This window comes from Larimichthys crocea, chromosome XII, assembly GCF_000972845.2.
Source record: "Larimichthys crocea isolate SSNF chromosome XII, L_crocea_2.0, whole genome shotgun sequence".
NCBI classification, from domain to species: Eukaryota; Metazoa; Chordata; class Actinopteri; family Sciaenidae; genus Larimichthys; species Larimichthys crocea.
The window spans coordinates 31,037,753-31,053,666 of record NC_040022.1 but is presented as its reverse complement, the minus strand read 5'-3'; the positions used below and the strand labels follow the sequence as shown (position 1 = coordinate 31,053,666).

Below are 15,914 nucleotides of genomic sequence, written 5' to 3'. Positions count from 1 at the left end.
ATAACAAACATACAGCACATGCATCAGTAAAAAGTCAAATACATAGAAATGGTGAAAGTAATAATCCTAATAAGAATATTGATAATAACAATAAAACATTCTGATCAATCATACATGAGTTATTAAAAACACAAAGGGAAGCATGAGTGGAGGGTGATCAGTCATCAGCAGCCCCACCCCTCACGACAGCTCGTAACTATTTTGTGATTAAAAACATCTTTTTCAACCGAGTCCTGGTCGAGACAGGCAGCAGTACAAACTAAGAACAAGTCAATTAAAACGGATAGAAAACAAAAAGACAGCAAACTAAAACAGAATAAAAATTCAATTCAGCAATATCAGTTCAAGCCACGACACTCCCACGATTCATCTCCAGGACTTTAAAGTGGATTTAAAAGAGTTTTTCAAGAAGTTTATAAGACGACGCAGGGGTTAGTGTTCGGGAGAGTCTTTCTTAATTTTGAAATAAGTATGAAAAGTATGGTAATCGCTTTAGATTCATTTAAATTGTACTCATCCTCAATGTTTTCATTGTCCAGGTGTGTTTTCTATTCAAAGTTAAACTCCTGTATTCAGTTACAACACTCAGTATAACCACAAGGGCTATCATATGTTTACCTTGATTAATCACAGCTGTTTGCTCGTTTATTGATTTCGCTGTCATTGTGTTCACATGTGGTGTAAAAGAATAAAAAAATAGTTTAAGGAAAAGAAGCAGGTGTGACACCCGTTTCTTTGCGTCAACCAGTGTTTGATGGCTTGAAGACCGTTTTGTTTTCGACTTACATCGCCTGAAATTGGGAGTTGAGATGGAGGTGTCATCTGCGTAGAAGCGGAGAGCGATGTTCAGGTACATTCATTCAGGATCAGGTACTCTGGAGATTTTCTGCAGGGTTGTTCGGCAGTGTGTTTGAGGGGCTGCTGTGGGTGTGTCTACTGGTGCTGAACGTAACGTAATCAGGAAATAACTTTATTTTACCGATTAACCGGCTTTGTTGAGGCCGACGCTCCCTCTCTCTCATTCACTGTTTATAAATCTCTCTCTCAAACCATCGGACACAAATTAAACTTGTTCGTGTTTCTGTTTTGCAGTTTAAATTGAGTCGGACTCAGGTTTAGAAGCTGCTTCGTGAAATAAACAAAGTCAGAAGACGACAGGTCGAGTATCAGAGTTTAGAGTTTCAGAGTTTTAGCTGACTGCGGAGGTTTGACCGGTCTGGGCATCTGATTGGCTGCAGTGTGACGTCGGGCGCCAAAAATTGTATCAGCTCAGCTTCTCCACAGGAGGTCATTGCGTTTGCTGGGAGCGTGTAGAGACAAAAGAGACCTACAAACTGAACCCTGTGTGATCCCACCATGTGATGGAAGATGAGCTGCCAATGACCTGAAACTGGGAGATGTTGAAATGTTTCTCCTCGTGCAGACACAGGGGATTCTGGGTATCTTCCATGCTGAATGCAGCTTATGTCCAGGTCGGTTTTATTTACATTTTCTAATGAAAAACATTAATCATTTCCTGTCTGTTATGACCTGACCCCAGGCAGCAGGATCAGCGTGCTCTCCACTCCCACCTGATGTTGACTTTCTGCTTCAGCTGCAGGTCAACAATAGAAATGTACAGGTGACTTATGTTATGTCCTAAAGCAAAGAACCCACATAATGCATTTAATTAGATCTTTTGACCTCTGTTGTATTGTTCCACTGCTTTACTAACACAGCTCTGCAGGTTAAAAGGGTTTGCTCAGACTGAGAGGAAGGCAAGCAGCCATGTCAGCTCGGAGCATTCTGGCTTTTCTTGCTTTAATTGGTGAGTTATTTAATTAAACTTTAAAAGATTTGTTTTGATCATATCATAAAACATAAAAATCCTGAGTTTCCTCCTGGATAAAGGTGTTTGCTGTCCGTCCTCAGCAGGTGTTTCCAGCAGTCAGACTTCAAACTGCTCCTATTTGGGTCTTTTCAAACACTTAAACCTGACAGAGGAAAATGAAGTCCTATCAGGAATGCGGCCCGTCAAAAACTGGACAACGTCCACCTTCGTTCAGATTGACATGATGTTGGACGGGATTTTAGAAGTGGTGAGAGTTTCGATTTACTTCCATGAATGTTGATAAAATCAACCAGCTACACAACACTTACATTTTAACAAATAAACAAAAAAATTATCTACAAATGTATATTTATTACAGACCTGGAGTCACGAAAGTGTATTTATTTTTATATAGAAATAATAATAATTATATTTCAACACTCTGAAAGAGATCTTTCTCTATACTTATTGATAATTACAGTATATTTCTCTGGGAATGTTTCTCCGAGTATAATTTTGTTAAAAAAAATTTTAAATAAAATTATGTTTTGATGAATTTGTTTTCTATCCAGTGTCAAAGTGCACATTAGGCAACCGACTGTTAGACCAAACAAGAACAAACTAAATATTATCTGTTAACATTCATCAGAGCTTTCACAAGATTCACTCAAAACCAACAGTGACCTGGAGAAAAGAGCTGTGCAAACATTTTTAAAGGATTTATCCGAAATCAGTCAGAAGTGTTTTTTTGTTTTTGTCATGTTGTCTAACTTCAGCTAACAGCGGCTACAGATGGCAGCAGTTTACTTCACTGTCCATAAGGAATTTATTTATTTATTTGTTATTAATGCTCATGAATAATAAATTAACCACAGTTATGCTGTTTGTTTGCAGGATGAGAAGTCTCAAGCTGTCACAAGTCACATCTGGACTCAGGTGGTAAGAAGCTGTCATGTTTAGTTCAGGCGTCAGATCATTTGACTTTAGATTTATTATCATAAAGGATGATCATGAACATTTTTAAAACTCTTTTCCAGGTGTGGGAAAATGAATTCCTAACCTGGAATCAATCAGACTTTTGTGGGATAGACATGCTGACCGTTCCAGCAACGAGAGTGTGGAACCCAGATTTATTCATCCAAGAGGAGTTTGTATTATTGTTATTATTTTATTTATTTACTGGCATTTAATGGTGTTGTAGTGGCGTATCTGGATTATAATCCAGGTGAGAGCCTGACAGAACTTTCTTTTTCCTTGGTTACCTCTGCAGCGCCTCTGATGTTGGAACTATTCAGAAAAGTCCATTTGTCCGAGTGACTTCCGACGGGATGATGTACTCTTACTTTCGTCAGCGACTGACCTCCACCTGCCAGCTGAACCTGTGGCTGTTCCCCTTCGATTTACAAAAATGTACCATCACATTTGGGTCCATGGTGTCAGATGGTAAACTGCACCTCACTTGATTCACATCCAGAACTGATTCGTAACAGATTTGATTGATTTATTTAATACTTTTTTTTTTTTTTTTTTTACAGCAAACTCAATAAACCTGGGATCCGTCCACAATGCCTCAACCCTTACTGATATCTCGGAGAGATACATGGTCACACGGGGAGAATGGTACCTCGCAGAAATTAAGATGGTTGCATGCAATGTTACCAAAGCTGCTTTAAAAACAAGCAAACTTACATATGAGGTAAGAAAATATTTGCAATGACAGTTTGTTTATTCTCCAAGAGTGTTTGTCTGTGATTAATCTGACTGTTTGTTTGTTTGTTCAGATCACAATCATCAGGAAGCCCATGCTTTATGTCGTCATTTTAATCGTGCCGCTGTTCTTCTTACTGCTCCTGGACTTGGCCTCCTTCTTCATCTGCGAGGCCAAAGGCGAAAAGCTGAACTTCAAAGTGACCATCCTGCTGTCCGTCTCTGTCTTACTGCTGATCCTTCAGGATATGTTGCCTTCAACCGAAGACAAGCTGCCAATGATCGGTGAGCTCTCGCACTGACCTCCGTCCACTGACTTAACTGTGACTGACTGATCTGAACCTGAACCTTTATTCTAGCCACCTACTGCGTCATGACCTTTGGCCTGGTGGGGATAAGTGTTCTGGAGGCCATGCTGGTGGGTTTCCTAATCGAGCTCGATGGTCATCGTGCTAAGAAGGCTCCAAACTCGGCCTGTGAGGAGATTCAGCTGGAGGAAAACCATCAGAAGGGTTAGTTTTGTTCATACTTAACACTTAAATGAGACCACAGTGGAAGGAAGCGCCTTTTTTCATGGAGATAAACTGTAGATGGAAATGTTCGCCTGTGAATTTAAAGAAACAATACGTAACTGTATGTGTAACAGTGGCATCTAGTGGTTAAAAATGTGTTTCTGTACAGTCAGTACTGTTTGTACTGATTTTACCGTCCCCGTCTCCCACGCAGAGGCTGCCCGGGCTGAAGAGGAGGTCCAGGTGAGACCGGAGAAATGTTACCTTCCTCTGGACGGGCCGAGCGGGAGCCACCTGCTGACACTGATCCTGGAGGAAGTGAAGGCAGCTCGACAGGAAGCTGTAGGCCAAGAAAAAGACGAGGGGAAGCCCGGACACTACACAAGAATGGCAGAAATCATTGACTATGTTTTCTTTGTCCTCTATTTTTTAACAGTTGCTACATTTCTGACAGTCATGTATATACACTGGGTTCACTTCTATTATGATTATGTGAAGTGATGAAGTGTGTATAATCTGCCAGTGCATGCTCTTAGATTTATGACTATGAATGGTAAATAACTAAATATCACCTCGTTATGAACGTTTTAAACACATACAGTAATTGATTTGTACTTAATTGATTGATTATAACCTCTGATTTAAATATCAAAATAAAGTTGATTTGGAGTTTTAACTGAGTCATTATAATTTTACTGTAAACATCAATGAAAATATATGTGAAATGGATGAGATGGTGTTGACGCCGCACAATTTAAGTTGACTCCAATGACAGTATAAAGAACGGACAGCGTATCTGTGACGTCACCCACAGATTTCTGAAGCTCCGTGTGGTCGCTGTGGCTGGCTCCAGAAGTGAGTCAGTCTCCATAAGTCCCCATGTCCAAATGTCCAACTTCACAGCAGAAATAAACATGTTTACAGCCTGGTACAAAAAACAGTTTTGGTCTCTGTAGCTAATTTCCCCGTTCATGACAACTGTACTGAGGGTGAATTTATATACAACTCACCTGTTCACATTATATTAAGGCTTAAAGTTATGCAGGATTAAGAGCGTGGACGCTTTGATTTACAGGTGGCCAACAGGTGGAGGCAGGAAATACTTTATTAATCCCCACAGGGAAATTGTTTTCGTTACAGCAGCTCACAAACGGTAAGTTAGACAGTAAGTGATAGCAAGAAAACAAAGCTTTAACCCTATACACCTATACGATATCCTATTTCAACACTATATACACATGTATAAATAACAGTTATAGTAAATAAAACCAGTAACAGTGAACTATGCAATATGTAAATCTAAAACCTTATAAAGAATTTAGTCTTTGAGAGACTGCACAGAGAACACACTGATTGTTAAAGTGCAGTATGCATGTGAGGAAGATTTCACTGATGTATTGCACAAGTCAGTTCGATAGCTACTGGACTGGAGTGTCTGATATTTCGAGGGAGGAGTTGTAGAGACATTCATTCATTTGGGGTTCAGTATCTTGCTCAAAGACACTTCAACATGCAGCCTGGAGGCAGGGGCACCGCCAGGAACTTTGGACCCCATGACAACAAAATCAAATTGGGCCCCCCTGCTCAGCTGTTGTCTCCACATCTCTAGGACCGAACTATCCCATCAGAAGCTTTACAGAACTCTAATCAAAGGCCTGCAGCTGTTTGAGTCTTGTAATTCAATACTAGTACTAGCACAATATTTACTGCTGCTGATTTGTACATGCATACAGTCTGCATACAGTCTGCATACATTCTGCATACAGTCTGCATACAGTCTACATACAGTCTACATACAGTCTACATACAGTCTGCATACAGTCTGCATACAGTCTACATACAGTATGCATACAGTCTACATACAGTATGCATACAGTCTGCATACAGTCTACATACAGCCTGCATACAGTCTACATACAGTCCGCATACAGTATGCATACAGTCTGCATACAGTATGCATACAGTCTGCATACAGTCTACATACAGTCTGCATACAGTCTGCATACAGCCTACATACAGCATGCATACAGTCTGCATACAGTCTGCATACAGTATGCATACAGTCTGCATACAGTCTACATACAGCCTGCATACAGTCTACATACAGCATGCATACAGTCTGCATACAGTCTGCATATAGTCTACATACAGTCTGCATACAGTCTGCAGTGCAGTTCACTGTTTGATGGAGATTAAAAATGTGCTAAAGGCCATTTTTATTTAACTTTTACTGCCCAGAACACGTAAAGACAAAGAGATAATTAATTTCATTATTAGATTTGAAATATATAAACTCAATGATGATGGTTTAATCATTTTATATTGGTGTTTTCCCTTTTTTTTTGGGACCCATGTCAGTCGTGGGCACTTGGAATTGTCCTAACTTTCCCCTCTATACCCTTGAGTATCTTGCTCAAAGACACTTCAACATGCAGCCTGGAGGAGCCGGGGATCGAACCACCGACCATCTGATTAATAGACGACCGGCTCTAACTCCTGGACCTTTAATATTTAATATTTATGTTATTTATTAAAGGATTTCACGTCGCAGTCGCGTCAGACATCCCTTTTTTTTAAAATAATTTTTTATTTATTATTTATGAATGTATAAATCACCTTCAAAGCTGTTACAGGTGATGGAGTACAGGTGATGGAGTACAGGTGATGGAGTACAGGTGATGCAGTACAGGTGATGGAGTACAGGTGATGCAGTACAGGTGATGCAGTACAGCTGATGGAGTACAGGTGATGCAGTACAGGTGATGGAGTACAGGTGATGGAGTACAGGTGATGCAGTACAACCTGTACATACCTGTGTCACATGACTGCACATGCTGCTTAAAGAGTGGTCGTTTTTTTTAACAACCTTCGCAGCGCGGAGGGGCGGGTACAAACTAATCCGCAGCACGTGCAGCCGCATAAAGTCGAGCAGCGCTTAAGTTGTGACGGTAAAATGCGGGATAACCGTGCGGGACACGGCTGAATAATCACAACAAGCTCTCACGAGCTGGTTCGGTTGCACCTCGTGACTTGTCTCCCGCGTCAACGAGCAAACCGAGCAAACCGCCTCACGAGCGCGTCAAGCTGAATATAACGCTAAACATAACTCAACTGGGCCTTCAAAATAAAAGCATCTCACTCAAACCGCTCATCGCAACACATGCAACGACGGCTGTGGGGATTGTTTTACTTTGAAATCCAGCACCGGAAGTGTGTTTGTTTTTAGCTTTAGCTTGCCCCCCCGTGTGGATCAGCTGGCTGCTTTTAGTTTAGCAGCTTCAGTTAGCTCAGTGTAACGTTTAGTGTGTTTCCCCGGTAACTCTCGGTTTTAAACTGACAGTTAGATAAAAATAAAAATAACGGAGCGGCTCGCGCTCGCTGACCCGCCGCTTTCCCGCGTTTTTCCGACAGCTGACAGCTCGGAGCATCCTGCTAGCCGAGCAGCTAAACTAGCCTCAGACAGACACAGTGAAGAAGAAGTGACCAGCTGCTTTCTGACTGACTGACCAGCTGCTTTCTACCTGTTTTTATCAGCTGTTTAAAACACCCGTGTCGTCACCCGTGCGCGGGATTCGAACCTGTGCCAGCAGGTGAATGCCAGCAGGTAAACACACAAACAACACTCACACACAGATAACTCTGTTTACTGACACCGTGGGTGCTAAAAACACATTTTATAGAAATGTGTTTAAAAGTACACTTTAGATTAGATTAGATTAGATTATATAGACTTTATTCATCCCACCACATTTACTTGTAACAGCAGCAGAGGAAAGTGTAGCATAAAATACAGAGTCAGAAAAAAGTAGAAAAACATAAACAGACAGAAATAACCTATCTATAATCTATAACCTACAACAAACAGACTGAGGATAAAAGTGGCATGATGTATAAAAAGAGGATTGTGATGTAAAGTGACCATGATGTAAATAATAACTGCAAAGGTATGATGTAAAGTGACCATGATGTAAATAATAACTGCAAAGGTATAGATGAAATAAAAGATCAGAGACTACAGGTGGAGCAGGTGGAGCAGGTGTTGTGTTGGATGAAGGACCTGCTCCTCCTTCTTACACCGTGGGTGTAGCAGTCTGCTGCTGATGGAGCTGCCACGGTGCAACTCGCTCTTGGCTGGTCTACCTGCTCACACGATCAAACCTTTGCAAATGGTCCAGAATGAATAAAAGGTCACATGTCACCCCACTCTTCAGCGACCTGCACTGGCTGCCTGTAGCTGCCACAATTAAACACAAAGCTCTGACGCTAGCCTACAAAACCACCTCAGGATCTGCCCCTGCCTATCTCAGGATCTGCCCCTGCCTATCTCAGGATCTGCCCCTGCCTATCTCAGGATCTGCCCCTGCCTATCTCAGGATCTGCCCCTGCCTATCTCAGGATCTGCCCCTGCCTATCTCAGGATCTGCCCCTGCCTATCTCAGGATCTGCCCCTGCCTATCTCAGGATCTGCCCCTGCCTATCTCAGGATCTGCCCCTGCCTATCTCAGGATCTGCCCCTGCCTATCTCAGGATCTGCCCCTGCCTATCTCAGGATCTGCCCCTGCCTATCTCAGGATCTGCCCCTGCCTATCTCAGGATCTGCCCCTGCCTATCTCAGGATCTGCCCCTGCCTATCTCAGGATCTGCCCCTGCCTATCTCAGGATCTGCCCCTGCCTATCTCAGGATCTGCCCCTGCCTATCTCAGGATCTGCCCCTGCCTATCTCAGGATCTGCCCCTGCCTATCTCAGGATCTGCCCCTGCCTATCTCAGCGTCTTACTAAAGGCTCACGTCCCGACCAGGGCGTTACGCTCCGCTCATACAAACCGTCTAGTTGTACCCTCGCCTCTCGCAAAGCGAGGTCACTCTAAACTCTTCTCTGTGGTCGTCCCCAAATGGTGGAATGACCTACCATGCCACACGGGCAAACCCGGTTTTTGCCCGTGTGGAAACGCACAAGCCTCCAATGAAACAAATGGAAAAACCGACGTTATTTGATTTGTATCCGACGTTATTTCCGGGGAAAACCGGAGGTTTTTCCCGGAAATAACGTCGGATACAAATCAAACTTCTTTGTGTCGTTATATTTTGCAGCAGTCAGACTCAGATTTAGAAGCTGGTACCTGAAATAAACACAGTTTTCATTTAGTCCATGAATCCACCTCGATGATCTCAGAGACATTTCAGGATGTCTGTCTTACTAAAGTCTTACTAAAGGCTCACGTCCCGACCAGGGCGCTACGCTCCGCTCATACAAACTGTCTAGTTGTACCCTCGCCTCTCGCAAAGCGAGGTCACTCTAGACTCTTCTCTGTGGTCGTCCCCAAATGGTGGAATGACCAACGGCTACTAGAACAGCAACATCCCTTTCTACCTTTAAAAACTTCTAAAAACCTTTCTGTTTCCAGAATGCTTCCCTGCCTAACAAAACTAACAAAACTAACAACTACTCTGTGTCCGTTACACCTTCCTCAGCTTATGTCCTCCTCTGTAAGTCGCTTTGGATAAAAGCGTCTGCTAAATGTAATGTAATGTAATGTAATGTAATGTAAAGTGTCATGTAGGGGGTGAGAGTCCATGATGGATGTCAGCTGAGCTAACATGTCCAGGACAGAGTCTGTCGAGTCTGCTCCTGTCCCCGTCCAGCAGACCACAGCATAAAGGACGGCTGAGGCCACCACAGAGTCAGAGAGAGTTTAAAGTTTAATTAGAAAAATGTTCAACATGTGTGAATTGAGTTCTGCCTTCGTGCAGATAAAACTCAAACCAATCGCTTATTTTCTTGTTTTTCTCACATTACGAGTTCATGTTCTTACTTATTCTCACTTTATGGACACACCTGTGTGGTTTCTGGCTGAGAAACCTGTTGTTTTCTTTCTCACAGGTGAAGAAGTCAGACGACGTCATCGACCATGGCAGGTGGAATCACAGAGACCGGGGAGCCCTACTCTGCATTTGTGAGTATCCTGCAGGATAATCATCTCTTTAAGATCGTTTAAGGTCAGACAGACTCAACTCTTTTCTAAATGGAGAGCTCTGTAAACATGCGGGCTGTTATTCGGCTGTGTGGTTGATTTAAAGCTGAGACGTTCAGGTGACCTGCAGGCGTTTTAAACGTCTACGTGGTTTGTGTTGAACTCTGAGCGTAGAAAGATTCTTTGGGTCATCAAAACTATAAAGATAAGTGTTGAACATGCAGTAAAACAAAGAGGAAGCTGGTTTAGTTACACATCCTCTTTATGTTCCCGCAGCTCGTTTCAGTCCCTGACTTTGCTGACGTCGGCATGACTTGGCCACAAAGATTAAGTTCTGCTGGTGAAGTGTTTTTTTTTTCTTCACGAAGCTAAAGCTTTGAATCATTAAAGCCTTTTTGTTACCTGATAGAGCTGAGAGCGGCCCGACTGACTTCCCTGACTTGGGGTATCTTTATCAACAAAGACGCTGCTGCTCGACATGTTGCACTTTAAATCATTAATATTGGATGAAACCTGATTGATTGTTGTAGAGAAATGAGGTCAGAGCAGCAGCACAATGTTAAGAACATATTGGGGGAAGATTTAAGGATACAAAATGTCTTGATAAGCTTGTCTTCTCCAGGTGGGGCTGGTGTACATGTTCAATCTGATCGTGGGAACAGGAGCCTTGACGATGCCCAGAGCCTTCGCTACAGCCGGCTGGGTGGTCAGCTTATCGCTCATCTCCTTTTTAGGATTCATGAGGTATGTGTTGATCTGCCGCAACCTCTCCACCTCCTTTCTGTTTCTGTCTCACAGCAGAGACGATCTCTGCCAACATCAGCTGTAAAACTGGTTGAACTGAGAGTCGAGGTTGTTACAGTCAATCAGACAAACAAAATGTAACACAAAGCACTCTACACACAACTAACTAAATAATAGAGCGTTCAGCATCGCCAGAACTTGATGAAATAAATATAAAATTGCGTATTGTTTGATTCGTAGTGCTTACCGAATACAGATAAATGTATCGTTGCACAAACATGTCTTGCAGAAATGTGATGTTGAAATTTAAAGGAGGAGATTTTCTGTTTGCAGGAACTTGTTTTCACTTGAGGCGACGGTTAGTCCTGGATCTCCTTAAACCGGCATGTTTCACTCACTGGCTGGCTGGTAAAATGTGTTACAGCATGAGTGTTGAAAATAAGAACTTAGTGGAATGTCAGGCAGTCCTCTTTGTGATTTATGGGCTGGAAAAATGACTTGAGGCAGGTGCAAAGGAAAGTAAACAAGACTGGAATGGACTCTGTATAAGCAATACATCAGATTAAAGCAGTGTCCTTTCCTATGTGTTTGCTTCATGAAGGAGATTGTGTCTGACCTGGTGGGTTCACACCGAGCAAACAACTGAAATGTTCCAGAAAACCCAGAACAACCCAGGTTTAAATGGTTTTTTGGATTTTGATTTAGTTTTTTTTTGGAGGTCATCACCTCCATCAGCTGTTCGTTTAGTCTCAGTTTCATGCCAGAGAGACGGACATGAACAGAAAGTGACCATATATGATGATTTTCCTGGATCAGCTCGACCGTAAAATCAAGTGAACTATCAGAATTCAGATGAAGCAAAATCCAGCCGAAGTTTTATAGAGGAATTGTTATTTTACAATTCTGAATTTTTACAATGAAACGCTGTCAATAAAGTGACAGTACGAATAGTTCTGTGGAGAAACGCCGTTATTTTACAGATGTTCCCTGAATCAAAATGAAAACTGAGAAATAACTTTAGTGCTTAATTTACAGATAATGTCTGTAATTTAGGTTTCAGTCTTCTGTGATTATTCAGTTTTTTATTAGAGTTTGAATGTAAAGATTTACCTTAAAGTAAACATTAAACTGTTAGTGTGGACATAAACATTTATTTAATGAGACACAGATAATTAATATCATTTTACATACATTTGTATGTAATTTAAAATACAACATAAATAATATGGGAATTCGTCTGTGCCAAATCAAGAAGAAGAACTGGTTGTTAATTAACAGTTTACATCTGCAACTAAAGGATCCACCTGTTGCAGTGAATGTAAAATATTAGTTCCACACCGGTAAACGACGACAGGTCGTTAATGACGTCTCGTTAATCTGTCCCTCCTCTCTCACCAGCTACATGACCACCACGTTCGTGATCGAGGCGATGGCGGCGGCCAACGCTCAGCTGCGATGGAAGAGGCGAGAGCAGGAAGAGGTGAGATAATGAACTCACTCTGTATCTTTTGATAGGCTGCGTGGACGGGCGTCTGTTTGCTGTAAGGATGTGTCAGACAAACCAAATATTAAAGAGGTAAACGTCCCGCTCTGTCGGGGACAGTTTGTCTTAACACGTCTTACAGCCTGCTGGTCAAAAAAGTGGAACTGATGTTGCTCTAAGTGTTTCCGCTGCTTTTGACTCGATGAAGCATCTTAATAACAGAATGAACTTCATCTTTTCATGTGATTAAAGTCAACACAAACCCAGAGTGCTTTCTCTCAGTGGGTGTCATCATTTCACTTTCATATAGTAAATTGCTTTAAATGATCTGAATCAAGAGCAGGATTCTCCCGGGTTTCTGCAGGTGAGGTTCTTACAGTAGAAACATTCACATGTTGGTGTGTGTGTGTGTGTGTGTGGGCGAGGTTCGTTAAGCAATCACAAACCACAGCTGACACCAGTCCACACACACCTGACTGGTTAGGTAAGACAGACTTTAATGATCGCACAGTGAGGAAATTCACTTCTCACATGCACAAAGTTGATAAGAAAATGAATCTATAGAAGAAAGTGGTGGCGTACCACTAGTGCAACACGTACCATAGATTGAGAACCTTCAGAAAACATCAAAAACACGTCCTCTATCCAAACAGAGTTATTTCCATCATAAACAGTCTGTGTCATAAAGCACATTCGCTGTCGCCCACTAGGTGTCGCCAAATTCACGAGGACTGAAATCTTAATTTGAGGCGTGTTAAAGTATTTCTGCTGAGCGGCGCCGAGGTTTTCACGTTTGAGCGTTTGTTGAAAGAAACGTCGACTGTCTCATTTGTTACCCAGTAAAATAACCGGACCGTGGAATATTTCACGTTTAAAGCCTGAAAAGAAAGTCTGCTGTTTTAATGGGAAGCTGTCTTTTTATTTTATTTCGAAGGCTGCTGTTGTTTTATTGTCCAATCTTAGCACAAGTGAAATGTGCCTCTTGCCACCCGTCTATAAGAAATCCAATTTGGACGAAGCCGTCAGTGTAGGACTGTACTCCATTACCAAAGGAAACAACCCGCTCTTCAATCATTTTTACTTTGACTACGAAAAAGACTTTGTGCACTTTAAATGGCTCGGCCTTTGCTTTTTGTTTCTCCCCTGGTACAGAAGTCATCTCACTTAATGCCTGGGTTTCCAGTTGAGGAGTTATGAGCCTGAGGACAATAGCCCGACTCTAACCGAGCCCCAAACACTCTGCTTTGATTCATTGCTCCTGCACTCCTCTCAGCCTTTTCCTCCCACGTAATGGAAAACAAGAGAGGGGAGAAAACTGGAAATGTTTGCTGCTGAATGCTTTTTATGTCTCTCTGCTTGGCTGAAGCATATTAACAGAAATGAAGGTCTTTTTCCTCAGCGACGCGTCGTATGTTTTCCCTGAGCAAGTCTTCATCTTCAGGTGTAGTAAGTGGAAGCTCGATGCTGAGGCTCAGACGGTCTTTCCATCTGCATCGCCTGCTCTCCAAATCATTGTGGAGATTTGTAGAGAGAGATGGAGCGCAGGATCAGACGTGACTGCCCTCTGCTGGAACTTTCAGTGGAGTGTGACCAGATTCATGGTCCTTTCTAAAATATTAAAAATCCAGAGAAATGATGGCAGCGCTTTAAGTTTAAAGATTTCCATGAAGTTTCCTGGAAAAACTACAGGGAAACTAGAGACAACTTTCTAAACATTATATCAATATTCAAACGTTTACATTATTATTTTATTATTCATTTATAACTAGAAACTTAATCCTGGTTTCAATAAATCTGTTTATTATTTATTTTGTTTTTTTAAAATGTCAGAAAATGATTCATCGATCGAAAATTGATAAATTGTTCTGCACTTCAGACAGACCCGTGGTGCAAAAACTTAAAGGTCTGCAGATTTATGAGGCTTTATTTACAGAATGCAGGATTCATAACTCTGTTTTCATCAGTGTTTAATCACCTGAAAATAAGAATAATGATGTTTTTGTTACCTCAGGGTGAGACTTTTATATCTAAAGTGTGTTTCTCCTACACGCTTGGAAGGAGAAAAAATCTGGAACTTCATCACTACTCACTTCATGTCCTCCTCTGTAAGTCGCTTTGGATAAAAGCGTCTGCTAAATGCAATGTAATGTAATGTAATAATGTAATCACTAGATGCCACTAAATCATTTAAAGACTCTCTAGGTCATTGGTTTACCTTTGGTTAACCTAGAGGTCAAGATCCTCAAAGTCTGGCACACATAATTATAATTTCCTCTCAGTCGTCTGTTCGACGAACCGTCTGATGACTTTTTAATTACATATTAATTTACTTTTGAGGTAATTATGAGAAAAATTGAGTGTTACCAACATTACGTCACTCTTTGTGTGCTAATGTTGATCCACAGATCCACAGAAATGGCGTGAGATGCTTCTTAAACCTTCATGATGGTGTTGTGTCAGCCAAATGTTACCGTGTACATGTCGGTGTGCTGAAATCTGATTTATGTGCAAGCTGTTTCACAAAATGGCATCATTGTGGCCTTAAGCAACCCTCGTCCAGTTCAACCCAACCCAGCTATGTCGGGATATTCAACGAAATATAAAACAGTGTTTGTGAGTTTTAGAAAGTTTGTTTCTCCATCAGCGCCTGAAGGCCTGAACAGTCATGTGACTGTCATCTTTATTTTCTCGGGTTGTTTTGTTGTTGTTGTTTTTTTATCTCCTGTCACTCCTCATCTCGTCTTCAGTCCCAGCCGGCTGATGACACAATCACTGACAGCTAATTGACATTAATCTGCATGTGAGAGTTTGTGAAATGAAAAAAGAAACAATGTGTGATTGAATTATAAAGTCCTCCACTCCCTAAAGCGCTTTCCAGCTGTTGCTTGTAATTTCCAGATGTTGTCGTCCTCCTGCCTCACACACAGAACAAATAAACTCTGTGTAATCGCTTGTAAACTGAGCGTTGTTTATGTTGAGGAAAAACAGTTTTACATCCTCGCATTATCTCCGCAGGTCGACGACAGCGACTCCACCTCCGACTACTCGGATGATGACGTCACGAACCGAGGTCGATCAGCGCCGGAGACGAAGCCCATCTTATCTGTCCGTGAGTATCACGAGGAACCATAAAAGTGTTTTCACACGCTGTGTTGACCAACGTGAGCAGCCTGACCTCGACCTCACGAGGTTTACGGTGCTGTCACAGCATCACATCGCACGTTGAAGTGATCTCCATCATGACAGACTGAGAAAGCAGTGTTACGTCCGCAGAGACAACAGATGGAGCTGCACTTCAGAGAGTTTTCTGAAATTAACAAGTAACTAGATGTTTTGAGGACGTGACGTCAGCCATTGGTTTGTGGATAACTGCATCAGCATTACAGACATTGCCATCTTGTTTTTTTCGATCCAGAGCCGACAAAGAAGTTAGTGATTTTGATATTTTCATAATGGGCTAATTGTTTCGTTATTTATCAGTAGAAATGTCATTTTATAGACCAAATTATGGTCACTAAGGTATGCTTTATTACCCGTATGTAGATTTATTTTGCATAAACATCAATAGACAGACCTGATAAAAGTGCCCACAGCTCCAACAATCAGGACGTATGTAGAGAGAAATAACAATAAAAAAACCAACAAACCGCTGTTCAGATGTCTTCAGTATTCTGACACATAAAACG

At 41.8% G+C, this 15,914-nt stretch overlaps 2 protein-coding genes across 6 annotated transcripts in view; both read left to right on the top strand.

Moving 5' to 3' along the window:
• Positions 1–49: 49 nt before the first annotated feature.
• On the top strand, positions 50–4,648 carry LOC104923399 (5-hydroxytryptamine receptor 3A). 5 transcript variants are annotated; one of them, XM_027285821.1, is made up of 11 exons: positions 50–850; positions 1,541–1,615; positions 1,719–1,807; positions 1,912–2,078; positions 2,705–2,749; positions 2,848–2,957; positions 3,081–3,253; positions 3,346–3,506; positions 3,592–3,802; positions 3,877–4,029; positions 4,244–4,648. In XM_027285821.1, the coding sequence occupies exons 3-11, from the start codon at positions 1,768–1,770 to the stop codon at positions 4,528–4,530; spliced, it is 1,347 nt and encodes a 448-aa protein (XP_027141622.1). In that variant the 5' UTR covers positions 50–850; positions 1,541–1,615; positions 1,719–1,767; the 3' UTR covers positions 4,531–4,648. The 5 variants fall into 5 exon arrangements, with proteins under 5 accessions (XP_027141622.1, XP_019117067.2, XP_027141623.1 ...); XM_019261522.2 differs by having other exon boundaries at positions 1,541–1,621; positions 1,727–1,807; XM_027285822.1 differs by having other exon boundaries at positions 1,541–1,621; positions 1,915–2,078.
• A 2,408-nt stretch (positions 4,649–7,056) lies between these two features.
• Positions 7,057–15,914, top strand: part of tmem104 (transmembrane protein 104) — a 59,529-nt gene continuing 50,671 nt past the window's right edge. The window contains exons 1-5 of the mRNA XM_010736457.3: positions 7,057–7,633; positions 9,911–9,983; positions 10,624–10,745; positions 12,144–12,225; positions 15,244–15,337. Coding sequence (XP_010734759.1) covers positions 9,939–9,983; positions 10,624–10,745; positions 12,144–12,225; positions 15,244–15,337 — 343 coding nt within the window. The 5' untranslated portion in view covers positions 7,057–7,633; positions 9,911–9,938. The remainder of the gene's footprint in view (positions 7,634–9,910; positions 9,984–10,623; positions 10,746–12,143; positions 12,226–15,243; positions 15,338–15,914) is intronic.